At 43.9% G+C, this 26575-nt stretch overlaps 1 protein-coding gene across 22 annotated transcripts in view; it reads left to right on the plus strand.

Annotated features, from left to right (window-relative positions):
* The window catches only part of DLG1 (discs large MAGUK scaffold protein 1), a 322080-nt gene that overhangs the window by 224919 nt on the left and 70586 nt on the right, over positions 1-26575 (plus strand). For 10 of the 22 annotated variants that reach the window (XM_073578709.1, XM_073578719.1, XM_073578714.1 and 7 more), the window contains 3 exons: positions 11395-11571; positions 12365-12434; positions 19185-19218. In XM_073578709.1, coding sequence (XP_073434810.1) covers positions 11395-11571; positions 12365-12434; positions 19185-19218 — 281 coding nt within the window. Of the gene's footprint in view, positions 1-11394; positions 11572-12364; positions 12435-18628; positions 18729-19184; positions 19219-26575 lie in introns of all 22 variants that reach the window. The other 12 variants (XM_073578713.1, XM_073578705.1, XM_073578707.1 and 9 more) reach the window with 2 other exon arrangements.

Genomic DNA, 26575 nt, shown 5'->3' on the forward strand with positions numbered 1-26575 from the left:
CTGAGCTGTCCATTACCATACTGACAGCTCAGAATGCCCCTGTCCTAGATTGGCCGGATGAACTGTCACTCACTGCTTCCAGACACACCGATAGGCTGAATTGTGGCACTTGCCTTATGTCAAAGGGCATCAATATGACACAAGGTAAGGTTTTATAGGGAACCATTCAAGTCATTCATAGCATCTAAAGTGTCCCCAGTGCGTTATTAGTGATATAATGTGCAAGTTTTTACCATTAAAGTCGCCGCTGTACTCCTTTTAAAAAAAAACAAACACTTTATATAGTTATAGCTTACCTGCTTGTTTAGTCATAGGGGTGTGATTCTTCGCATTCAGTCAGGCTTGTCCCCGCCCACGCAATTTAAATTGTTCTCTGGGTTGTGCCGGCATCACTGTGAAACCCTCGCTTGCGCAGTGTGTATTGTAGGCACTTGAGCATTGTCCATCTGTGATCCGCGCATGTGCCATGACGAGCGGCTCCCCACTGGTGCGCTCTGTCAGTGAAGCTGGCAATTAAAACCAACTTCAGTGCGGGGAGCTGCTTGTCACCGTGCATGCGCGAATGGGTGACTTACTATGCGCAAGCACAGGTTAGCAACATACTGTGCAAGTCCGGCTCCCACAATACACACTGTGCAAATGCGGAAAACAATAAACACTTCGCAATCATGGGATATGCAGCAACGTCAGCGCAACCTCGGGGGCAATTCAAATTGCGTGGACGGGGACAACCCTGACTGAATGCAATGAAGCACACCCCTATGACTAAATGAGCAGGTAAGATAGATCTATGGTATATAAAGTGGTTTTTAGAAGGATTACAGCGGTGAATTTAGTGGGAAAAACTTTCTGCCTATGTACAGTGTACACAGAAAGCTGCAAATCAGTGAAGGGGACGAGGTTATACAAAGCTCATGAATATGTCTGACCACCTGGCAGCAGGTTTACTAGTCCTCTACTGAGTCTGTCATGATTTTTATCAAAACAATGCTAAGCAGCTAAGTAACACAAAGCTGGAATCAGGTTCTTTCTCTGCTTCTCTCAGATTAGGTGGCAAAAACCTGGTGACAGATTCCCTTTAAATAAACTAATTCAATGCAATGCACAATTCACACTGGATCTCAGTGTCTGTTTATTTCTGTGTATATAGATATATTTGTGTTTCTATCTAAATATATATAATGTAAAATTCTGTATTTATATTGCTGGAATATTCCAAGTTTATTGTATATTACATAGATTTTCTGTCCTTTTAGTCTCTGTGACATATAAATGACTCTTCTATTTTTATTATCTAAATGTCATCTCAGATCTAATGCTTCTAGCTGTTGACAATGCTACTGGCAACATAAATTCAGTATAGTACGATTTCAGAGCATTATGTCCTTGACAAGTTCGGTGGGATGTGTTTTTACAGTGTTGACCACAGGGAATAACCTAGCATGCCAATGGGGCTAAGAATGTCCGAGGATTTTTTTTTTTTTTACATTTAATTATATATTGTGTATTGTGCTACCAATAACTATAAATGAAATTATTTATCTTTCTATTGAGACGTCTTAGCTGCTACATGGTTTGTTTCTCATTCCTAGTAATGAAGAGGAGAGGTGTTTTAGTTCTGTAAGGAATTGGGCATCTCCAAATTATAAAGCATGTTCACAAGTGTAAAGTTAGTGCTCACTAATATGATGAAGTGTTCCTTCAGATACATTTTCAGGGAAACACAATTGCGTCATTAGGCCACATGTACATGTTGAATATTTGGTAATTTCTTTCCTCAGTATTTGAAAGCCAAAACCAGGATTGGGTGATAAATGCAGAAGTGATGACGAGTTTCTATTGTACTTTTCCTCTGATTGTAAGCCAAATCCAGGAGTGGGACAAATACTGATTTAAAATACTGACCAAATACGTGTGCAATTGGTCATAGAATGAACATTAAATGATTGCTTTACCCAAATATCTCTAGAATTTAAAACGTCTCTCTGTTGGGATATATATACATTGAAGAAGCAGAAAGAAGTGAAAACTTTTTTGAAGTAGTTTATTTAGCTTCAGTAGTTTTTTTGCAGATGCACCTTTAGGCTATGTGCTCACGCTGCGGTTTTTGCTGCGGATCCGCTGCGGTTTTGGCCGCTGCGGATCTGCAGTAGTTCTGTAGACTGTGTACAGTAGCATGTAAATCTGTGTGATTTACAATCTGCTGTGCACATGCTGCGGATTTTTAACTGCAGAAAAGCTGCGGTTTTGAATCCGCAGAAAGATATGACATGTCACTTTTCTGCGGATTCTGCTGCGGTTTACCATCTCCTCCATTGTAGAGGTGATAGATTTTACCTGCGGTTTTACCTTCAGTTCCGCAGACCAATCTGCAGCGTGTGTACATAGCCTAATAGTAATCCCATCACAGATATTGTAAGTGATGAGACTTGGCTCTATATTGGCAGTTAATATTCTAGTGCCATGTCGGATGAAAGAATGTGAAATTCTCTGTTATGCCAATTATGTAATTAAAACTGCTGAGCATGCAGTGGAGCAAACTAAGATGTATATTTAAAAAAAAAATATATATATACGGTATATATACACACTGTGTATATATGTATGTGTATATATATATATATATATATATATATATATATATATATATATATATATATATATATATATATATATATATATATATATTTTTTTTTATTTTTTATTTTTTTTTTTTTTTTTTTACCTAACGGAGAAATATAAAAAAAAAACAAGAAGTCTTCATATGTTGAGTAATAAAAGAATGAAAACCTTACATATTGATTAATATGTAATTACCGGTACATACTAATCAATAGATCTTGGAATAATAATGTTTTCCACAATTGGATGTGTTTAAATAAAATGTTCCTGTGCTGAGATAATCTTATAAATGTGTCCCTGCAGTGTACTGTGTAATGGCCGTGTCTGACCGTACAGGAACATGGTCTGATCATACCACAGCTCCTGGGCAGGGGAGGAAGCAAAAGACAGTATACAGACAGGACAGCAGGGGAACACAGTTAATTCATTCTTTAAAGGAAAACAATGTTTAAAAACAGAAAAGGCAATGTTTTACCGCACAAAAAGAATCAGCTGCAATCCCCGTCTGTATACTGTCTTTTGTGTCCTCCCCTGGCCACTTTCTGTGGTATGATCAGACCATGTTCCAGCACGGTCAGACACAGCCATTTCACAGTACACAGCAGGGGCACATTTATAAGATTATCTCTGCACAGGAACATTTTATTTAAACACATCCAATTGTGGAACTTATTTCCATTCCAAGATCTATTGATTAAAACCATTTTTTGTTCGTGATAATACCCCTTTAAAGCATTGTAAAGCCTATGAGCAATGAAGAAACCTCATATTTTACATGCTGTTCCTCTTCTGTCGAATGGTATGTGACTTCCAACTCCTTCCTGCCGCATTTCATTGAGAGCACAGGTTTCCTGTTTGTGCTTTGAACAGAAGGTAGCTTGTCCGGTGAAGCCCAGCTCTGCATGCTGGAGGCAGAACTCTACTGGTACAGTAGTTCTGAGCAGTGCGCACTGTACGTTGAAGCCGTAAGGGGCTGTGGCTAGTGAATGCTCCCCTATAGTACACTGATTCTGTGTGGTGCCAGTGTCCTCACCACGAAAATTACTGACTGCAGGAGAGTCTCAGGACAGTGCATATTAGATGGTGGAAGAAACTGAGTGGGCAGTCCTTTATCCATCTTGAGACTATTGGAGTGTCAGGATGGTACTTTGTAGGCGGAGTAATTAAACTTGAGGACGGTACGGTGCAAGCTGCGGAATAGATACAGCTCTGCCTCTTAAGAAGTGTAATCTCAAGGGAGTGTAGGCAAGAAGTTCCGAATGTAATCAATAGCTGACTACAAGGATGGCCACAAAGGCTGATGTGACTAAAAAGGAAAATAGAGTGAACACGAAGGTTTAGGGACTCATTATAGTGACGGACAGATTATGTTTTGTTTTTTTTTTTTTTGTGCCTGGGAAATGTCATTAAGGAGATTTGCCATGCTCATGCACACAGTTTCATGGATGACAGTAACATATTCTGCAGCAATGTGTGCGTTTTCAAGTAACTCTAACTTGGTGTTTAGTTTTTAACACATCCCGGGAGGAGAATACAATTGAGAACACTTCATTGCTACGCATTCTGTAAAGAAAATGTATATTTCTCCAAGTATGTCTGGAGAAATATTGAGTGTCTGGTTTGGCTTTTATAGCAAGTCATGTGGAAAGGCTCCTTAAAGGGTTGATATTGACTTTTAGGATTGCTACTTCCAGTAGGTGTTACCAGAGTTCAAGTTCTCTTCCTCCTTCACCAGGCAATTTCCATATTTTTTTTCTCAGAGAAGCATTACTTGGCTTACAAGACATCTCCCACAGGCATGTGCTCTCCACAAGGAGAGACTTTAACTCTTAGAGCCATTTCTCCAAGGCATTTCTGATGGACTAGTTTTCCAGATAGGATCTTTGTGATTTAAAGAGATTATTTTACTCTGTCGCCTCATTGGGGGACACAAGACCTTGGGTGTTATGCTTTCTGTCCACTAGGAGGCGACACTATGCTTAATCTGAAAAAGATTTGGCTCTGGCTCCTCCTCCACAGTATACACCCCTGGGCGGCATCCGCCTTACCTCAGTTTTTGCTTAGTGTCGCAAGGAGGCACACCATAAGAAGATTCTTCTTGACACAGATGAAGAAAAGAGGGTCTCTCTGAGACTCCCGACATGGCTCCCTCCTCTGTCCTCTTTTTAGCGGTACCCGGTTGAGGTAGAGATGGCTCTTCCCCATGTCGCTCCCTCCCCAGCCCTTCGGGTGCATGGTTCAAGGTCGAGAACCCCCCTCCTTCCCCAGGCCCTGGGCTTTTTGGGTTGAGGCTGAGGTGAGGAAGAATTCCTCCTGATGGCGGTGAAGCGCCCTCCCTAACCCCCTCTAGGGATGTTAGGTTGAGACGCCACAGGTAGGAGCTGCGTTCGCAGCGCTAACTTTATTGTAGCCCCAGCACTGCTGTGGTCTGCTATGGGGCCGGGGGCTGTCATATTTGGGCCACAGTATGCAGGGATTCCTGTCCCTGCGGCAGCGTCAGCCCTCTAAAGGGGTCAAAAAGACCCTTCACAGGGCTGCGCTGCGTATATAGGGGCATCCGGGCGATATGGCACTCATCCGGGGGGGGTTTTGGTTCGTTTTCCGCCCCCCTCCGGACTACCGCGCCGCTCTGGAGATTTTGTACTTTAGTCCGCGGCTTCGGCCTAAGCCGAAGCCGCCGCCCTTGTTACCGCCCCCGGCCTTCCCCCCTGGGTGATGATAATGACGCTGCACAGCGTCATACAGGGGCCGGATCGAGCCAGGAAGGCGCGGTTTTGCCTGGCTGTGCGCCCTTTTTCTGCTCTCCGCCCCTCCTCCCTTCCACCTCTTTACCTCAGGGAAGACAGCAGCGCTGCTATATTACTCAAGAACGCTGCACAGTCTCCAGGGGGCGCAGAACCAAAGTTTTTCTGCTGGCGCCGGATCTAGGAGCACACCGGTGGGGTAAGGACAGCAGGAGAATATCCTGTTGTGGACGCAGACTCACTATAGGTTCCCTCCTCTGCATAGCCACCCCTGTAATGTTTTTGGTCAGAATAACCTGCCGGCACTCAGTGCACTATGTCGGTCTCCAGGTCCGAAAGAAGAAGAGAGAAAAAAAACAAAAAAAACAGGTTTATCTGCTGTTGCGCAGTCTGTTCAGCCTGCAAAGCCAATCTTCCCAGTGGCAACATGCACCGTACTGCTAGAGTTGTTCCCAAAATGCTGGGTCAGTGCCCCAAGAGGCTCCTGTCAATGTTTCAACTCCAATTACACGCATCTATGTCACAGTCCATAGATACGCTGACTTCCACATTGCTTCAGGCTATGCAGGGTCATATCCCAGCTATAAGCGGACAGGCAGTCCCTGGCAATGCTAGTAGTGAACGGCCCCATAGGTCACGTTCAGCTACGTCCTCCCATGGCTCACGGTCGTCCCGCTCTAGGCAGAGACACCGTAATTCTAGGTCTCCTAGACCGTCTCGTTCCAGAGACTGGCGCAGCAGATCTCCACAGAGATCTTCGGGCACGGAAAAGCGGCGGTCCAGATCTCCCTCCAGGCAACGCCTCAGCGATGCGCAGGATTCAGAGGGCATCTGTGACTCCGAATCAGAAAAGGAAACATAGGAGTCTCAGGCTCCTTGTCCTCCTAGCAATACAGCGCTAGTTGAGGACATTATCACTTCTATTCATCGGGTGCTGGTTTTATCCGATGCTCCCCAAGAACCCCCAAAACATAAGATCTGTTTTGAGGGGCCCCTGAAGTCCCTAAAGTTTTTTTTCTGATCACCCAAGCTTTCAGGACATCCTTGATAAGCATTTTTCGCAGCCTGCCAAAAAATTCGCCAACCGTAAATAAAACCGTAAAAAAGGGCTAGATACTCTTTTTTTTTTTTTTCTCAAAAAGACCAAGAAGTGGACAGATCCACCGGAAATCGATCCCCCTATCTCTAAGCTTGCAGCACAGTCTCTCCTCTCACTGCCAGATAGCTCAACCCTGAAGGATACAGCAGATCGGCAGGTTGAGCGCATGGCTCGTTCAGTCTTTGAGGCTGCAGGAGCCTCCCTGGCTCCTGCGTTCACCTCAACGTGGGCAGCCACGGCCATTCTGTTATGGGCCAAAAGATTGCAGGAGAACCTCCAAAAGTCTGCTCCTCAGATGTTCGATCAACTAGTTCAGATAGCGGTGGTGGCAGATTACATACGCCTTGCAGCTTTTGATTCTGCAAGAGGCGTAGCAGGTATAGCAGCGAATGTAATTACAATCAGACGTATCCTCTGGCTGTGAGAATGGGAAGCGGACGCGTCTTCAAACAAGCCTCTTAAGGATCTCCCGTACGTCAGTGGGAGATTTTTTTCGGGGAAAAATTAGACAAGATGATTTCCAATGCCACGGGGGGTAAGAGTACCTTTCTTCCCCAACCGCAACCTAAACGTACGTTTAAGCGACGTAACCAGGCTAGGTTCCGGTCTTTTCGGAACTCCTCAGGCTAGGCCGCTTCACGACCTTCACAGAATTACAACCGTTCCCCCTCACAGGGACAACCAAAGGACAGCACAGAGGACGGACAAGAATTGGCGGTCAACATCAGGCCAGGCAAAGCCCAAAGGAGGGAAATTCCAGAATTTCTCCTCGTCATGACTCACGAAATACGGAAGACACGCCACCTGTAGGCGGTCGACTTTTAATCTTTCAGCAAGTCTGGCTGCCTATTACAGAGGACAGGTGGGTCAAGGAAATAGTGTCTCTCCTTCAAGCAGGAGTCATAATACGGGTTCCCGAAAACGAGAGATTCCGAGGACTCTGCTACAACCTATTCGTGGTTCCCAAAAAGGGAGGCAGCGTTCGGCCAATTCCTGGACCTAACGCAACTCAAAAAGTTTGTAAGAGTTCGGCAGTTTCGCATGGAGTCCCTTCGATCCATCATTGCGGCTATGGAACAGGGAGAATATCTTGCCTCCATAGACATACAAGAGGCATACCTGCACATCCCTATTGCGCCTGCTCATCAAAGATCTCTCAGGTTCACAATAGGGCAGAATCAGTACCAGTTCGTGACTTTGCCTTTCGGATTAGCCACGGCTCCCAGAACATTCACCAAGGTTATGGCAGCCACCATGGATGTCCTACACTCCAGAGGCATAGTGGTCGTCCCATATCTGGATGATCTACTCATCAAGGCACTTACTGTCAAAGACTGCGAAGACAGCGTCTCGATCACGATCAACACACTAACTCGTCTAGGCTGGCTAGTCAACTTTAAGAAGTCGTCAACTACTCCCGAGTCAGTCACTGATCTTCCTAGGGATCCTGTTCGATACCTCCAGGGGTCTGGTACACCTTCCCAAGGACAAGGTACAAGCTATCCTCTGTGCAGTTCGCATGTTAATCCACATACCTTGCCGATCTCTTCGGTTTGCCAGGAGACTCCTTAGCAGGATGGCAGCAGCAATGGAGGTGGTACCATTTGCCCAGTTCCACCTCAGACCTCTTCAACTAGCCATTCTCAGATCCTGGGACAGGAACCCTTTCTCCCTCGAAAGGGAGTTCCGACTGACGGAGTCAACCAGGAAATCACTGTACTGGTGGCTCAAACCACCCGTACTGGCCAAAGGAAAATTCTTTCTTCCCAGTCGATGGAAAGTCCTGACCACCGATGCGAGTCTAACAAGATGGGGTGCAGTGCACCTACTTCACAGGGCACGTGGTCTCCAATAGAAGCGACCGTGCCCATCAACATTCTGGAGATACGAGCTATCTTCCTGGCGCTAAAAGTTTTTTGCCATCTGCTGAAGGCCTCTCACATCAGAGTGCAGTCGGACAATGCCACGGCAGTGGCATATGTGAACCACCAAGGTGGGACTCGCAGTGCCCAGGCAATGAGAGAAGTGGCGCGTCTCCTTCGCTGGGCAGAAAACAAGAAATCAGTACTCTCAGTGGTCCACAGTCCGGGTGTGGACAACTGGGAAGCCGACTACCTCATCAGACAGGAAATGGACTCGGGGGAGTGGTCTCCATCCCAAAATCTTTCGTCGGATCTGTTATCGCTGGGGGACTCCGGACGTGGACCTAATCGCATCTCATCTCAATGCCAAGGTCTCCATTTTCATGGCAAGGACACGCGATCAGAGGTTGCTCGGGGCGGATGCCCTGGTTCAGGACTGGACTCAGGTCCAGCTTCTGTACATTTTCCCACCTCTTCCCCTGATGGCCAGAGTCATGAGGAAGATCAAGCAGGAAGGAGTTCCGACCATCCTAATTGCGCCGGACTGGCCCAGACGTACATGGTACGCCGACATCCTTCAGCTTACAGCAGACACCCCTTGGCGTCTTCCAGACCGTCCCAATCCGCTGTCTCACGGCCTGTTCTACCTCCAGAATTTAGGGACTCTCAATTTGACGGCGTGGTCCTTGAAACCTGGGTTTTAACCCAGGCAGGGTTTGCTCCAGACGTCATTAGAACCATGATCAGGGCACGGAAACCAGCTTCCGCCAAAGTTTATTATCGTACCTGGAAAACGTATTTTACTTGGTGCGACTCTCGTGGGCGAATTCCGTTCCCTTACTCTCTTCCGAAAGTTCGTGGTTTCCTTCAATCACGTCTGGACGCCGGCCTATCCTTAGGATCGCTTAAGGGTCAGGTGTCAGCGCTTTCAGTGCTCTTTCAGAAGCGTATTGCTAACAAACCACAAGTCAGGACGTTTCTTCAGGGAGTCTCCAGATTGGTCCCTCCTTACAGACGTCCACTGGATACGTGGGACCTTAATTTGGTCCTAACTGCTCTACAGGCACCTCCTTTTTAACCTCTTAAGGAAGCTCCACTTCGAGTTTTATCACAAAAGGTGGTCTTCCTCGTGGCAATCACCTCGCTACGCAGGGTGTTTGAGCTGTCAGCGCTCTCCTGCAAACAGCTTTTCCTATTCTTCCACCAGGACAAGGTGGTTCTCCGTACAGTTCCATCCTTCCTTCCAAAGGTTGTGTCTGATTTCCACCTCAATGAGGGCATCTCATTACCGACCCTTTGCCCGGCTCCGGTTCATAGAGTGGAGAGGGCCCTGCATACTCTTGACCTTGCCAGGGCATTGCGTATGTGTGTGTCTAGGACTCCACCCTTCCGGAAGTCTGATTCCTTTTTTTCCTTATTCCAGAAGGCATTCGCAGGGGTTTACCGGCTTCAAAAGCTACCCTTGCCAGGTGGATCAGGTCCACCATCCATGACGCCTACCGCCTAAACAATTCTCCTATTCCGGCCGGTATCACGGCACATTCCACACGGGCGGTAGGAGCCTCCTGGGCCATTCGACGCCAGGCTTCAGCACAACACGTGTGTAAAGCGGTCACTTGGACTAGCTTACACACGTTTACAAAACAATACAGTGTGCATACTCAGTCCTCAGTGGAAGCGAGTCTGGGTAGACGGGTACTGCAGGCGGCAGTGTCCCAAGTCTAGGGACCTGTCAGCACAATATTCGTCCATTGCATCCCACCCAGGGACTGCTTTGGGACGTCCCAAGGTCTTGTGTCCCCCAATGAGGCGACAGAGTAAAGGAGCTTTTTGTGTACTCACCGTAAAATCTCTTTCTCTTAGCCTCTAATTGGGGGACGCAGCTCCCACCCTGTTGCCCTTGCGGGCTGTTATTATGTTGGGTACTCATATTGTTCCTTTAGCTGTACATAGTAGCCTTTGTTTATAGGCTTGGTTATGTTGGATTTGTTATCTCCTCCTACTGCTTGGGTACAAAAACTGAGGTAAGGCGGATGCCGCCCAGGGGTGTATACTGTGGAGGAGGAGCCAGAGCCAAATCTTTTTCAGATTAAGCATAGTGTCGCCTCCTAGTGGACAGAAAGCATAACACCCAAGGTCTTGTGTCCCCCAATTAGAGGCTAAGAGAAAGAGATTTTACGGTGAGTACACAAAAATCTCCTTTTTTTCCCCATAAGGCTAAGAATTGACAGGCAGGCATTTGCTAACTACCTGCCTTTTCTGCACGGCACCAGCTTAAGGTACTGTCACACTTACCAATGCCCCAGCGATCCCGACCAGCGATATGACGCTGTCAGGATCGCTGGTGCATCGCTAAGTGGTCAATAGTGAGCTGTCACACAGGCAGATCTCACCAGCGACATAGCAGGGATCGGGGGTCGCTACATACCTGTCAGACGAGGCGATCCTGACGTCCGCCCGCGTCCACGCGTCGCTCGTCGGCGCCACAGGAAGCCCAGCAGGAAGCTGACGACGAGAAACGGTCCAGGACGTTATCGCACGATCAGCGATAACCAGCGGGGGAGCGGTCGGAGGTAAGTATCAGACATTGCGATATCGCTAGCAATATCGCTGCTACGTCACAAAACCAGTGACGTTACAGCGATATTGCTAGCGATATCGCTTAGTGTGACAGGCCCTTTAGAACGGTCATGGCTGCTGGTGATTCTGCTGCTGCATTTAACGCACCGTCAGCAGAGCAGCTCAAACGAAGCAGCAGAATCACCAACAGGAGCAGTCTGTGGCTGCTCTGCGCCAACGTCAGGCTGAACAGGAAGGTAGTTAGCAACTATGTGCCTGTTAATTGTTGGCCCCATGAGGGAAAAAGTCATATAACCCCTTTAACAAAAATAAGTTAAAGACATGGTCTCATATGGAGGAAAAGGGAAAACTACTTATTATTTCCTTGTGAATCAGATGGTGGCGACATATCCACAGGCCTTTAAGATTTAAGGACATGCTCTTTGACAAAAAGTTACGGATTAGTTGAATGTGAAATTAAATGTGTTCCCTTTTTAATATTTTTTAGAGCACTTTTTGATTATGACAAGACTAAAGATAGTGGCCTCCCCAGCCAAGGCCTTAATTTTAAGTTTGGCGATATTCTGCATGTTGTTAACGCCTCTGATGATGAATGGTGGCAGGCACGGCAAGTCACTGCAAGCGGCGAAAGTGAAGAGATTGGAGTCATTCCAAGCAAGCGCAGGTATGGTAAATCTTAGTCCTGTAACAATGTCGCTGATTCTCTCCGTTTCAAATATTTCACATTTAACCACAATAACAGCAGGTTTGTATTTTATCAGATGAATAGGAGCTGTTCTGTGCAACCTAATGGTGGCCACAGTGTGATGGAGCAGTGGTGGTCCACTCCATGCCATGCTTACATCTGGCCACTGCTGGAGCTGGTAGCAGTGTGCGATATACGCAATGACCGGGCACTCTGTTGCTCTGTGTCAGATCTGCAGTAACGAACCGGCAACAGAGTGCACGGTCATTGCGCGTTGTAAGACGAATACCCGGGTTGCAGTGACGTCAGTAGTTGCGAGGGCGGCGCTGGTCTGTGACGCAAGGTATTCGGACAACTCTTACTGAGATTGCGCTCTGTTGTCGACTCATTACTGCTGATCTGAGCACGCTGTCATTGTGCTCATCTCGCAGGGACTAGCCCAGCCCCTGAGATAAAGGTTACTAATGACTAGTCTTTTCAGAGACGGGGCAGAGGTTTTTGCAGTGACTATTAGAAAATAGTTTAGATTATGACATTAAATAGATAGGGATTTAGGATGAAAATTAATTTGAATTTCAGACTACCCTTTTCAATTATTTTTTTTCAATTTCCATTAAAGTAATCCTATTCTAATGTGGCCTTATTTAATTAACCCAAAGTAAAAGCTTTTAGCCTAGAGCTGCAGGAAATATTAGCTAACCATGTAAATATGCCAGTAGTTTTTTTTTTTTTATGTAGATCCTTTGTATTCTTTGTACTAAATGTCCTGCAGGGTTGAGAAAAAGGAGCGAGCAAGGTTAAAGACTGTGAAGTTTAATTCAAAAGCCAGGGGAGACAAGGGGGTAAGTAGTTTTGCGCATGCATCTTGGCCTGTGCGTTATGCATTTTGGCTCTGTCTCCCTAATTTCAAAATTATGGTGACATGGCAATAAGCTGCATTGGTGTTCTCATGTTTGTAGTCAAATTACACATCAGCTATACATAAAATAAATCTGCCTGACAAATTTAATATACCGCTGTAAAAAATATTTAATAAACAATACTGCATGACTTCTGTTTCGTAATCACGTGGTGACTTGAAGGAATTTTTACTCCAAGAACCTGCCTCAAGTCGCTCTAATCTTTATCCTAATCTAATTGTTGGCACAGATTCCTAAGTAGCAAATATTTAAAGCTCATTATGGCAGCAAGGGGGAAAATGCAGGTGGCTAATGCAGGACATGCTGCTTCTGCTAATTTCATGACGCACATTTGTAGTAGGTTTAATCCTGCAAATAAATGGTCATAAAGATGCAGTATTTAGTATCTTTCAGCCATGCTGTGATTTGCCATAAGTTACTTTAGCTGGCTTGCTGAGGTTCTGCATAGATCTGAATGTACTAACCTTAGAGCCCCATAAGCGCAAGCTACATTTCAATTATTTTCCATTATATATCTCATACATTTATTATTACAATAGTCTTTCTTGTATTTATTTTTCTGTGATCACTATGTAATACCATGCAATATTTGTACTTTTTGTAATCTTAGCTATAATAAGTACTCGAGACCTGTAATTTTATAGTAACTGTTACATTGTCCTTTATCTGCAAGGAGGAGCTGCTTCTTTAATGGAAAACTACACTTCCCTGGAATTCATGTTGTCGATAAATATTACAAATTTGTTATTTGTAAGGCTGGAGCTACGGACAGATTTTGCTTCGCTTGAGTCACAATCCCATACAGTATATTTAAAAACATACCATATGTCTTCATCAGAAACGAAGGGTGAAAATAACGGATGAAATATACAGCATATGTTGCTGAGGAAGTTGTGCAACTAAAAACTGTGCAGCGCTCCAGCATTACAAGTCCTAAAGCTCTTATTACTAGAATTGTTTCTAAGCCAAAGGCCTCATTCAGGTGTCTGTTGTTTTCACACGTGTGAAAAGAAATGAACCGTTTTCATTAAGGTTTTCAAACAGACTTTCATCAGTTTGGTCAGTGTGTCTATTTTTTCCACCAGTGATTTTCTTCTATGCTTTAAAAAATTACAAAGTTTCACCAACCCATGGCATCAGTGTGTTCGCCGTGATTTTCACTCTCTCATATACTTGTTATGGGTGACTTTGATCCATGACTTAGATCAAAGGCTGATATGTTTCCTGATTTTTTTTCACGGGCGTATGGGCCACAAAAACCATGGAGACTAGAGACGTATAGCAATATGTCTTGAAATGTTATAGACTATAATGGATATGTGTTCTATACCTAAAAAAGCACAGATCGAACATGTATATGAAAAATGGACAATTGAATGAGGCCTCAAACTGAATTCAGATGTCCTTGAAACTGGGTCTGTGTACGGATCGTGATGTACATACTGGCCACAGGTTTTTCCCATCTCAAGCTGGACAGGTTCGCAGTCGAAGTTCGATTGGCGAGACCGTAGGCCACTTCATATACTTGGACTTTTTCACACACCTTTAATTTCAGTCAAATTAAGGTATTCTTGAAGGTTGTTGGTGAAAACGTGACAACTTTTATTTATTTTTTATTCAAATGCTTTATTCCACGGAAGTGAATTATTCCTTGATATTTTATAAAGCTTGGTGTACATGGTTTCTGATTTGTCTAAAATAACAAATGATAAACCATTTCTGTGCCATCTCGATGCATGTTTATGTATTTTAAGAACAGTGTTAGATATAAGTTGTGTAGTGGTGTAAAACTTGCTTTGAGAGCATGCAACAAGAATGACTGAACTTTTAAACTAAATTTACTAAATGATGTCCTTGTTCTTTGAATGTATAACTGTTGTACACAGACTGTGTACTAACACTGCACCCAAAAATGCATGAAATGAGTTAAAAATACGCTTGCCATTGATAGAGTACTGCTTTTTCTTTTTATAAGACAACTTTTTTCTTCTGCATCTTTTCCTTAGTGCCACACTAGTTATTTGCTTACGTTGACGACATAGATAATAATTATAAAATACAGACTGACACCTCTTTACACATTTAATATTTAATAGGTACATCATCAAAGCTCAGTGAAAAGATTTATTTACCTTTTCTAACATGGAGAGGTGGATCAAGTTTTATTCCTGCAAATTTTCTATCCGCATCACTAGATTCTCGGGCTACAGTGGTTCCTGGTCAATATAATGCCATCAATTCTGAGTGTATGTAATGTAAGCTAAAGCAACCGATGGCTGTATTTCTTCATATAAAATAATCATTTCTTCAACAGATTTATAGATTATTGTACTTTTGTACATATGGAAGTGTATTCATAGTGTCTATATAGGTTTGCTTGCGGCATGACCCTTTCTTTAGAAATTGAAAAATAGACCTTTCTTGTCTGCAAGTTGCATGATGGTGATTGTAACCCTCACAAGAGGCCTTGGGTTTGGAATGGAGAAAAGGGTTATTCTCCAAAAATAAAAAAAAAGTTATACCCCATCCAAGAAGTTGGGCCACCCAGCAATTGGCAAGTTTATCCCCAAAATTGTGGCTGTGGAACCCCAAGAACAGGGTTTCTGCAGTCCCCTCTTGAATGAAGCTAAGGAGCGTATGCTTGAACTCTGCCCATTAATTCCCTTTGGGACTGACAGAGAAAGTGGAGTGCTGTATTTTATTCCCAGCAGACCCATGTAAAATTAATGGAGCATAATCCGAGTTTGCATTCCTTTGCTACGTTCAAGACTCAGCTCTGTTCTCTGTTGAATTCTCAGCAATCAGGGTACATTACCATTTTCAGTATTAGGCCTGTTTCACACTTCCGTTTTTTCAAATCCGTCAAAATCCGTTGTTTTCCGTAAAAAAACGGATCCGCCATTTTTTGCAGGATCCGTTTTTTTTTTTGTCCCATAGACTTCCATTACGGTTACCGCGGATCCGTCAAAAAAAGGATCCGTTTTTTTTAAAAACGGATCCGTTGACATCCGTTTCCGTCAAAAAAACGGAAACGGATCCGTTTGGCGGACACAAAAACGGAAGTGTGAAACAGGCCTTAGACAGAGCTTTGGACGCAGCATATGTCCGCTCTGTCCAAAGTGCTGCCAGCTATTGAACGCAGGTTATTACGCATGTGTTCATTGAACCGTGCGGGATCACCGCTTTCTATACATTGGACGGTGATATTTCTCATGCGGAGACTGAGCTTCTCAGCAAGATAATTAGACATGCTGCGGTCTGGAAAGACACGCCACATGTCTATTTTTTGGGATTATTCCCAAAAAAATAAGTAATCCCCTAAAGTGAAACATTTTTATGAAATTTTGTATATTCTCCCCATGATTGTGTAGGTTTACTCCATTTGCCTACCACACTCCAAAAAGCATACTCACAGCATCATTTTGGAATATTGATTGTTGGACCCCAATGGGAACAGGGATTATTGAATCCAAGATCTGTACAGTGCTGTGCAATGTGTTGGTGCATTTTAAATGATTACAGTTCTAAAATAAGCAGCACTGCCTTTCGATATGTCACTATTCATGTCCAGGTGTATGTTGCATTGTTGATGTTTAGAGGCAGAAGAACAAATGCCAAATAAGGTTTGACACTGAAAGAGCCACAACACAAGAAGCAGCCTCTAGCCGCCATCACTTTTCTTCTGTGTTCGTTATTGGCCCCAACACCTCATCACTCAGAAGCAAGAAACACCCTACTGTAAGGACACACGTCATATGAAGCAACTTAGGCAGGAAATAGACAATCTGAACATTGCATAAGTAGTTTTCTATTGTCCTTAATTGCTTAGCCTGGTAGTGCAGTCTACCCCTTCTGACAAAGCCTTTCCTCTAGCTCTGTATGTGAAGTTACCTTTTTGCCTTAAGGGCACACTGTCATAGTCTTAAGGCATCGTGTTATAGAGCAGGTGGTGCAGAGCAGACTGATACATATTTTTGTGAGATTCAATATAATCTGTGTTTTAATTATGTAGCAATCAGGAAAACCAGTAATGTTGGTCCTCAGTCTACTGAACCGCCGCACGACCAGCTCTACCCTCTCCTAATGTATCATCGCCCATCCCCTGTGGACTCGGAACCCTAGCTGGCAGGGTCCTCTCTCCTTCTGTACTTGTGTGTGCCTTGTACTGCTCATGTTTATTGTACATATATATGTATGCCCCTTTTTCACATGTAAGGCGCTATGGAATAAATGGTGCTATAATAATGAATAATAATAATGAATAATAATTTAATCCTCTGGGGCTCTGGGTCCAGTGAGCAGTCCTTTCTGTGACTGACAACTTTCTCTGTATACACACTTAGACCAGTCACTCACTGACCACCCGCTGGAATCAAAATCCCAGAAAGACCACATGTTTAAATGATTAAAACACAGGTTATACTGAATATTTTCTAATAAAACTATATATCAATCTACTTGGCTTCCCAGACACTCTAACATGGTACCAACAGATTGGACGACAGCTACTTTGCGATTAATACTACGTGAAGTTTAGGCAGAGTGAATCGCCTGACTGGTTCCCATTAAAAACTTTTTTTCATAAATACAACAATATAAAAATTATAATTGCGCCTGGTGGGCCCTGTTGAGTAACTATTGGGTCTGTTCTCGTTTTATAGGTTTGATGCCAAAAATATCACTGTATGTTCCTCTATTATTACAGTCAAATCAGAGTTGCCAACAGAATCCACATTGCAGAAGTGTTAATAGTGATAAGTCAGCATGCTCTGATATCGTGTTATCCAAGTATCTCGGGCGTGCTCGAGTCATATGTCCGAGTCCCCACGCCTGCATGACAGCTGCAACACATGCGGGGATTGCCTAACAAACAGACAATCCCCGTATGTGTTGCAACGGTCTAACAGCCTCGAATCATGCAGCCACGGGAACCCAAACATATTACTCGAGCAATACCTGAGATACTCGGATAACACCCGATCATGCTCAGATAACACGATAGCAGAGCATTCTCGCTCATCACTATTAATTAACATAGGCGTTACCTATCATGGTGCATCTGGTTGCTATAGCTTACATTACATCTGATCTTCATATATCTGATTACTGTGGTAAAAAAAAAGCGCAGCTTTAATTATCATCACTGCTTCCCTATGTATGTTCACGATCTGTAGTGGTGCCAGGTGAGGGGACCTTACATTTACAGTCATCTACCTCTAACTGTTCACTGATGCATTATGTTATGCTTCTTTCCTGCCTTATGGGATTCCTGATGGCTTTACACTTTGATATCACTATTGTGTAACTTGTGGTGAACTAACACTGCTCTCCAGTAACTGCCCATGTACTTCCTTTGTTTTGTCTTATTCCATTTTTTTCTGTTGCTGGATAGACCAGATCAATATACTTGTCGTTTAAAAATTGATGGGATCATTGCAATTGAACAATCTGTAGCGTTAGCACCCTATAGCCTACACTTTGTGAACCTTTACTGTAACCTTATCCAGTTATCTCCATACCTTCCAAATAATAAATCTCCATCTTCCATGGAAGTGCTGGGTTCAGTTAACGCATGCCAGATAATGAGTTTAGATAGTCCTGTTTCACCAATACCTCCCCTCTTTACATTTTGGTACACCTACAGTACTTTCGGCAGAATATGGGATACCTCATGTTCGTCCACTGATGAGAAAGGCCGTACAAAGCAACTTAAACAAAAACGTTTATTACATATAAAAAAGTTAGAAAAAGTGAATGTTGATAATGTTGCATAAATGACAAGTAGGCCATGTAATGAGGTGGCCAGCTAGAAATTATTATAAAGCATTCTAAACTCCAATTAATGAAGAAATAATTTGAGGGGTAAGGGGGTATATATATATTTTTTTTTAAATTGTCATTTTGCATTTGAGACGTAGTTTACGGACTCCTTTTGAGTTAATAAATGCTATCCATACTAGATGCATGTTGTTCATTGCAACATTTTTGTGAGACCCTTGAATTTTAAGCTACATGTTATGGAACTATTGGTCAGCATCCACAGATCTGCTAGGGTGGGGCAATTGTACACATGGACATTAGACATCCTTTGTTTTGCCCCTCCTTTTCTTCTTCAGCAGTCATTCAATGACAAGCGTAAAAAGAACCTCTTTTCCCGAAAATTCCCATTCTACAAGAACAAGGACCAGAGTGAGATGGAAACCAGTGATGTTGACCGTAAGTATGTGATATAATGGGCCAAGCTGGAGAGAGGTTTGCTAGCCTGTATTAGGGTGTTACAAATGAGGCATTTTCAAGAACAGTATTTGGTGTTTGATCTGACCATAAGGTTACCTTAAAGTTTCAGGGCATGCTGGGAAAATTGGTGGATGATTCTTCTAACCGCGTAAAGTAACAAGTTTCTTGGCTCTTTCTCTAAAGCATGCACTGTATCATATAAGGTAATAATGATCAGGCAAATTTGTAACCAACATATGTAAAGATTTACGTTCAGGTATCATATTTAAAATGCTTTGAAAATTTGCTGAAGTAATAAGGCAAATTGTTTTGGATTTTTACCTTTTCCTGAACTTGGGAATGCCTCTTTTATGTAGCGCCATTTGTGTATATTTTACTGACAAGTGTTTTCTCTGTGATTATTTCTTTGTTTTTGTTTGCTCTCTGGGACTACAGGAGGTCCCTGACGACATGGGATCAAAAGGCCTGAGTAAGTGACAGAACAATCACCACCTGAGTTATAATTCCTAAAACTTAATCAATTTTCTCTCTTTGGAAAGGAAGATTCTGTTATTCCTTCTTAAAGAGTAACATAATTTTCAGTGTGGTCCTTCATCTTCTCTTAAGTTAAACACATTGAAACGGTTTTTGAATAATGAAAAGTGCAGAAATTAATAAGTACCAGTTTGCATTAATTTTATTTTATGATTAGTTTAATCCAAGACTCTGACTTGGGTTGATTAAGAGTGCATTCCATCCTTTTGTCTAACCGCTTTGATGCTACAGTTGCTGTTACTTCAGCATTTAAGGGGTTTAGAGGCCACATTCTAAAGGTGCAATGAGTGTTCCCAGGAACTATTTTCCTGATTATTGACTAACAGGCTGCCAAGCATTTGAGGAACGTGCAAAACGTTTAATCATCAGGTGACAATTTTAAGCTTGCCTAAAATTAATCATTCTCTGCAGCTCATCATCCTGTGTAAATAAAGCAAGACTTGCTGAGAACAATTCGATTTTATATGCACAGATCACATTGATTGTTCTGTGCACATATGGCCTGTGTTAACAGCTGAAGGGCTAACGTGTAGTCAATCGGCAGTCGTTTAATGGCCGTAATCTGCCAGTGTTTATACACCTAATGGTTGTCAGCAAAGCATCCACATGTCATAAAGGTGGGTCCTCTATGGCCAGAGAAGACTGACTGCCACTCTGGTGGTCCCTGCTTTTCCTGTGTTACTTGGTCTGCTATATACTGTATAATTCTCTTCTGTGACTGAATGAAACTTCCAAGAGCTAGAACCATGGAGATGATCTGATTGTTCGATAGCTATCTTTAGAAACGGGGTTGTCTTTTTGACAAAATCACTTCAGAAGTAGGTAAATGAGCCTAATATGTTGAAACTGTGTAATATTTGTAGGGCTTATCTCATATTTGATGCTTTGGCTGGAATTTATACTCTTACCCTTGATGTAAAATATTTGGCTATACCAAGCTGTCTAAAAGGGTTTCCTATGTTTGTTTATGCAGTGGTTACGTACTAATCACTGGCTGCAGTGATCTTGTGCCATCTACCTTGGCATGACTCTTGAACCCAGTGTTTGGCTGCAGCAGTCACAAGCTATAGTTGCTATTTCACTGCTGCTGCAATGTCAAAAAAGACAAGGGGAACAGCGGAAGGGCAGCGCTGGATGAAAAAGGGGTATGGGCATACATTCAGTATTTGCAACAGAAAAATCTTCTGAAAATACTGATGCGTTGGCAGGAAAAACACTGAAAATGTGTGTTTTGATGTGTTTTTTTTCCATTGTTTAGTAGAGGTGAAATCTGCAACAAAAACTCTGAAAGAATTGACATGCCGCAGATTTAAATATGCACCAAACCTGCAGATTTTCTAATTTTAAACAGAGAAAGATTGTGACCTAAAAATAAATAGATTGTCCTATAAAATAACGTTAACTAATACATACGGTAGTAACATTCATTACATAGGGATGCTAGCCCAGTGTGCCCAATCTAAAAGGGAGTTTGTATGTGATATGATAAGCCAAGCTGGAGAGAGGTTTGCTAACCTGAAGTAGGTGTTACAAATGAGGCGTTTTCAATAACAGTATTTGGTGTGCGTAGTAGGTCAGGGATGTGTTATAGGGAAGATATGTTCTATCTAATATGGAAAAAAATAATGTAGCACACAAATTTGATCAATACTGTTTTTTAGTGTCGCAGTAAATCCATACAGAGGAATCTGTTATTTTATAATGTTAGAATCAATATAGGCCTTCCACAATGCATGCATGGCAAAATAATATATTTCTAACAACTGGAGCATTTCTTTATAATAACTTTTATATGTTCAGTCAAGACATTCGCGTGACTGTTGGATTCATTATCATCATCATAAACCCCAAATTCTTACATTTTATATCTCTAGTTGTGTTCTGACCTGTGTACTTACATTGTTCCTTATCTATAATAATAAATGCCCTAAGCAGCTTCCGGTTGTAACAACTTCCGTCCAGTTGTAACCGGTGACGTCACCACACACACGCACATGTTAACCCTCAACACACCACACCGCCTCAACACACACTCCTCTCACCTTTCACCTCCACTCACGTCCACTCACTCTTTCACTCCACATACGTTCCTTTCTCTCACTCCGTTTCTCATACTCACACCGTCATCGTCGCTGCCCCGACATCTTCCTCCGCCGCGATCCTGGATCCAGACGTTCTCCAGGCCACCGACATGTTCTTGCGGCGACGCCATCTTGGATTTCGTGAAATCCCGCGATATTCAAGATGGCGTCGCCGCAAGAACATGTCGCTGGCGTGGACGACTCGGGATCCAAAAAGATGGCGTCGGCGAAATCTCGCGAGATTACGCCGACGCCATTTTGGATCCCGATGTCGTCCACGCCAGCGACATGTTCTTGCGGCGACGCCATCTTGAATATCGCGGGATTTCACGAAATCCAAGATGGCGTCGCCGCAAGAACATGGCGGCCTGGAGAACGTCTGGATCCAGGATCGCGGCGGAGGAAGATGTCGGGGCAGCGACGATGACGGTGTGAGTATGAGATGGAGTGAGAGAGAAAGGGTCGTATGTGGAGTGAAAGAGTGAGTGGACGTGAGTGGAGATGGTGAGAGGAGTGTGTGTTGAGGAGGTGTGTGTGTATTGAGGGTTAACATGGCAAGAGGTGTGTCACTATCCTCTTGATGCGATAGCATCGGGCCTTAATCTAGTATAAAATAAATATTTGGTATAATTTCAAGTACAAATCACCGCTACATCCTTTTCCCATGTTAAGTGTTAAGATACTAATTTGAGGAAAAGCACTGCTTTCAGGATTTCATTACTTAACTTTTAGTTGCAGTCATGTTCTGAGTTTTACCAATGAGGGGCTTTACTCTTAAATGATCTTTTCCAGTAAATATAAAATAATTGAGCAGAGATTAAGGTTACAGTGACCGTCTTCCCAGATGTCAGGTAGAAAGTGCTGGAGATAGTCTGTCTAGCTGGTGCCAGTAAATTAGGTATTTACAGGCAATTGAATTAACTCAGTGCCCTCTGTAAGGCTGTGTGCACACGATGCGGATATCCAGCGGATTTTTCCGCACAGAAATGCTGCATATCCGCAGTGTGATGTACAGTAGCATAGAAATCAATGAAAAAAAAAAACGCTGTGCAGACGCTGCGGATTTTTCGGCGCGGTTTTCCTGCGGTACAAAATCTGCAGCATGTTACTACTTTTGTGCGGTTTTCCACCTCCCCTGTCTCCAAATCCGCAGGGGGGAATCCGCAGTGGAAAACCGCAGGAAAAATGGAAGAAATCCGCAGGAAAAATGCAGGTCATTTGACCTGCGGATTTATTCAATTCTGCACGGAAAAATCCGCTGGGCAAAAAAGTCCGTTTGCACTCAGTCTCAAGCTTCTAAATACATGTTTAATATCATGACTTCAGGTTTTAGTATTATTCTAATGTCAGTTATTTTAAACTGGAAAATTAAATGTAAAATAAATTTCTTGTTTATCTATAGAAATATATTATATATGTTCAAGGAAGCTTCATAATTTCTGACATATGGTAATTGTTATTTCAGGATTCATTGTCAAGATCCAGGTTTACAGTGCCATAGAAGTAGAAATGACTGTCGTAGAGTCTTCCCATTATGCAGTCCCCACAGTAAAAATAATATATATGAGTATACACTGCTCAAAAAAATAAAGGGAACACTTAAGCAACAGACTATAACTCCAATTAAATCAAACTTCTGTGAAATCAATCTGTCCACTTAGGAAGCAACACTGATTGACAATCAATTTCACATGTTGTTGTGCAAATGGAATAGACAACAGATGGATATTATTGGCAATTATCAAGACACCCTCAGTAAAGGAGTGGTTCTGCAGATGGGGACCGGAGACCACATCTCAGTACCAATGCTTTCTGGCTGATGTTTTGGTCACTTTTGAATGCTGGTTGTGCTTTCACACTCGTGGTAGCATGAGACGGTCTCTACAACCCACACAAGTGGCTCAGGTAGTGCAGCTCATCCAGGATTATTATTATTTATTTATATAGCGCCATTAATTCCATGGTGCTATACATGGGAAGGGGGGTTGCATACAAAGTTATACATATCGTTACATACAAAGTTATAGATATCGTTAACAGTAAACAAATTTACAATGACGGACTGGTACAGAGGGGTGAGAACCATGTCCTTGTGGACTTACATTCTTTGGGATAGTGGGGAAGAGACAGAAGGTCGGGGGTGCAGCAGCTCAGGTGGTGGTGAGGCGGCAGAATGGTTATTGCAGGATGTAAGCGTTCCTGAAAAGATGGGTTTTCAGGTTCCGTTTGAAGGATCCAAGGGTGGTGGATAATCGGACGTTTTGAGGCATGGTATTCCAGAGGATAGGGGATATTCGGGAGAAATCTTGGAGGCGGTTGTGTGAGGAACAAATAAGTGTGGAGGAGAGTAGGAGGTCTTGGGAGGATTGAAGATTTCGTGAGGGAAGATATTGGGAGATTAATTCAGAGATAGTGAGGGGAAAGGTTGTGGATGGCTTTGTAGGTCAGTGTTAGTAGTTTGAACTGGATTCGTTGGGGAATTGGGAGCCAATGGAGGGATTTACAGACGGGAGAGACAGGAGAGTAACGAGGAGAGAGGTGGATTAGTCGGGCAGCAAAATTTAGGACACACTGGAGTGGTGCAAGAGAGTTGGCATGGAGGCCACAGAGGAGAGTGTTGCAGTAGTCACTGCGGGAGATGATAGTTTTAGTAGATTGAGGACTGAGGAAGGGACGGATTCTGGAAATATTTTTGAGTTGGAGGCCACAGGAGGTGGCAAGAGTTTAGACGTGTGGTTTGAAGGACAGGGCATAGTCGAGAGTTACTCCGAGGCAGCGGATTTCAGGTGCGGGAGAGAGCGTGATGCCGTTTACCATAATAGATAGATCGGGTAGGGAAGATACGTGATAAGGAGGAAAGATAATGAGTTCAGTTTTGTCTACACTGAGTTTTAAAAAGTGAGAGGTGAAAAAGGAGGATATGGCTGATACACTCTGGGATTCTGGACAGCAGAGAGGTGACATCTGGGCCTGAGAGGTAGATCTGAGTGTCCTCCGCATACAGGTGGTACTGGATGCCATGGGACTTTGAGTTGTCCTAGGCCAAGAGTATAGATGGAAAAAAGTAGGGGCCCCAGGACAGAGCCTTGGGGGACTCCAACAGAGAGGGGGCGGGATGAGGAGGTAGTGTGGGAGTGGGAAACGCTGAATGTGCGGTCAGAAAGGCATGAGGAAATCCAGGACAGGGCAAGGTCTTTTATGCCAAGGAAAGAATCTGTAGCAGTATGCAGTGGTCAGCTGTGTCAAAGGCAGAGGACAGGTCAAGAAGGAGGAGGATGGAGAACTGTCTGTTAGCTTTGGCTGTGAGTAAGTCATTAGTAATTTTGGTCAGGGCAGTTTCAGTGGAGTGGTGGGGCGGAAGCCAGATTGCAGGATGTCGAGGTGGGAGGAAAGTTGAGCATGGACATGCTGTTCGAGCAGTTTGGAAGCAAACGGGAGCAGTGATATGGGGCGATAGCTGGGCATAGCAGTTGGGTCAAAGTTTGATTTTTTTTGAGGATGGGTGTTATGGTGGCATGCTTGAAGGCAGAGGGGAAGGTACCAGAAGTTAGGGATAGGTTGAAGAGATAGGTTAGGGCTGGAATGATCATGTTAGTGAGGTTGGGGAGCAGTTGGGAAGGGATGGGGTCAAGTGCACAGGTGGTGAGGTGTGATTTGGAAAGGAGATGAGTAAGCTCTACTTCAGTGATGTGTGGAGAGGGAGCTTATTAAGGAAGGGCAGAGGTCTGGTATGTGGAGTGGTTGGGGTGGTGGAACAGTAAAGGTTTGCCTTGTTTGGTCGATCTTGTTTTTGAAGTAGGTTGCAAAGTCCTCAGCAGAGATAAGGGGAGTTGGAGGTGGCAGTGGTGGGCGGAGGAGAGAGTTAAATGTGCTGAACAGTTGTTTTGGGTTGTGGGATAATGAAGATACAAGGTTTGTGAAATAGGTCTGTTTAGCAGAGGTGAGGGCTGATTTAAAGGCAAGTGTAGCTTGTTTGAAAGCAGTGAAGTCGTCTGGCAGGCGTATTTTCTTCCAACGCAGCTCCGCGACCCTGGATGCTTGTCGAAGTTTTTTGGTGAGGTTGTTGTGCCAGGGTTGCCTATTGGTTTGTCGCACTTTGCCATGCATGATAGGAGCGACTGAGTCTATGGCTGATATGAGGGGTGGCATTGTAGAAAGCGGTGGCACTGTCCGTGTTGTGGAGTGAAGATATGGAGGACAGAGGTAGAAGAGAGTCTGTGGATGTCTAGGTGTGCGAGGTTTCTGCGAGGATGTGCTAGCGGCTGGACATGGGGGGCAGGTGAGGAGGACAAGGATGAGAAGGTGAGTAGATGGTGGTCAGATAGGGGGAAGGGAGAGGTTGTGAGATTAGATAGGGAACAGAGGCAAGTGAAGATGAGGTCTAATGTGTGTCAATCTGTGTGGGTGGCTGTGGAGGACCACTGAGTAAGTCCAAAGGATGAGGTAAGTGACAGGAGTTTGGAGGCTGCTGGCTGGTGGGTGTCAATGGGGATGTTCAAGTCTCCCATGATGATGGTGGGGATGTCACATCAATGCAAGCTGTGGCAAGAAGGTTTGCTGTATCTGTCAGCGTAGTGTCCAGAGGCTGGAGCCGCAACCAGGAGACAGGCCAGTACACCAGGAGACGTGGAGGGGGCCGTAGGAGGGCAACAACCCAGCAGCAGGACCGCTACCTCTGTACAGTGTTGGGCTGTGAGCACAATCCCCATCTTTGTATGTCCGGCACTCAGACCATCCTCATGGAGTCGATTTCTAATCATTTGTGCAAAGACATGCACATTTGTGGTCTGCTGGAGGTCATTTTGCAGGGCTCAGGCAGTGCTCCTCCCGTTCTTACTTGCTCAAGGGCTGAGGTAGCGGTCCTGCTGCTGGGTTGATGCCTTCCTACGGGCCCCCTCCACGTCTCCTGGTGTACTGGCCTGTCTCCTGGTAACGCCTCCAGCCTCTGGACACTACGCTGACAGACACAGGAAACCTTCTTGCCACAGCTCGCATTGATGTGCCATCCTGGATGATCTGCACTACCTGAGCCTCTTGTGTGGGTTGTAGAGTCTGTCTCATGCTACCACGAGTGTGAAAGCACAACCAACATTCAAAAGTAACCAAAACATCAGCCAGAAAGCATTGGTACTGAGATATAGTCTGTGATCCCCATCTGCAGAACCACTCCTTTATTGAGCGTGTCTTTATAATTGCCAATAATTTCCATCT

The sequence above is a fragment of the Dendrobates tinctorius genome, unplaced genomic scaffold (assembly GCF_039654945.1).
Source record: "Dendrobates tinctorius isolate UK_male_01 unplaced genomic scaffold, ASM3965494v1 ptg000060l, whole genome shotgun sequence".
NCBI classification, from domain to species: domain Eukaryota; kingdom Metazoa; phylum Chordata; class Amphibia; order Anura; family Dendrobatidae; genus Dendrobates; species Dendrobates tinctorius.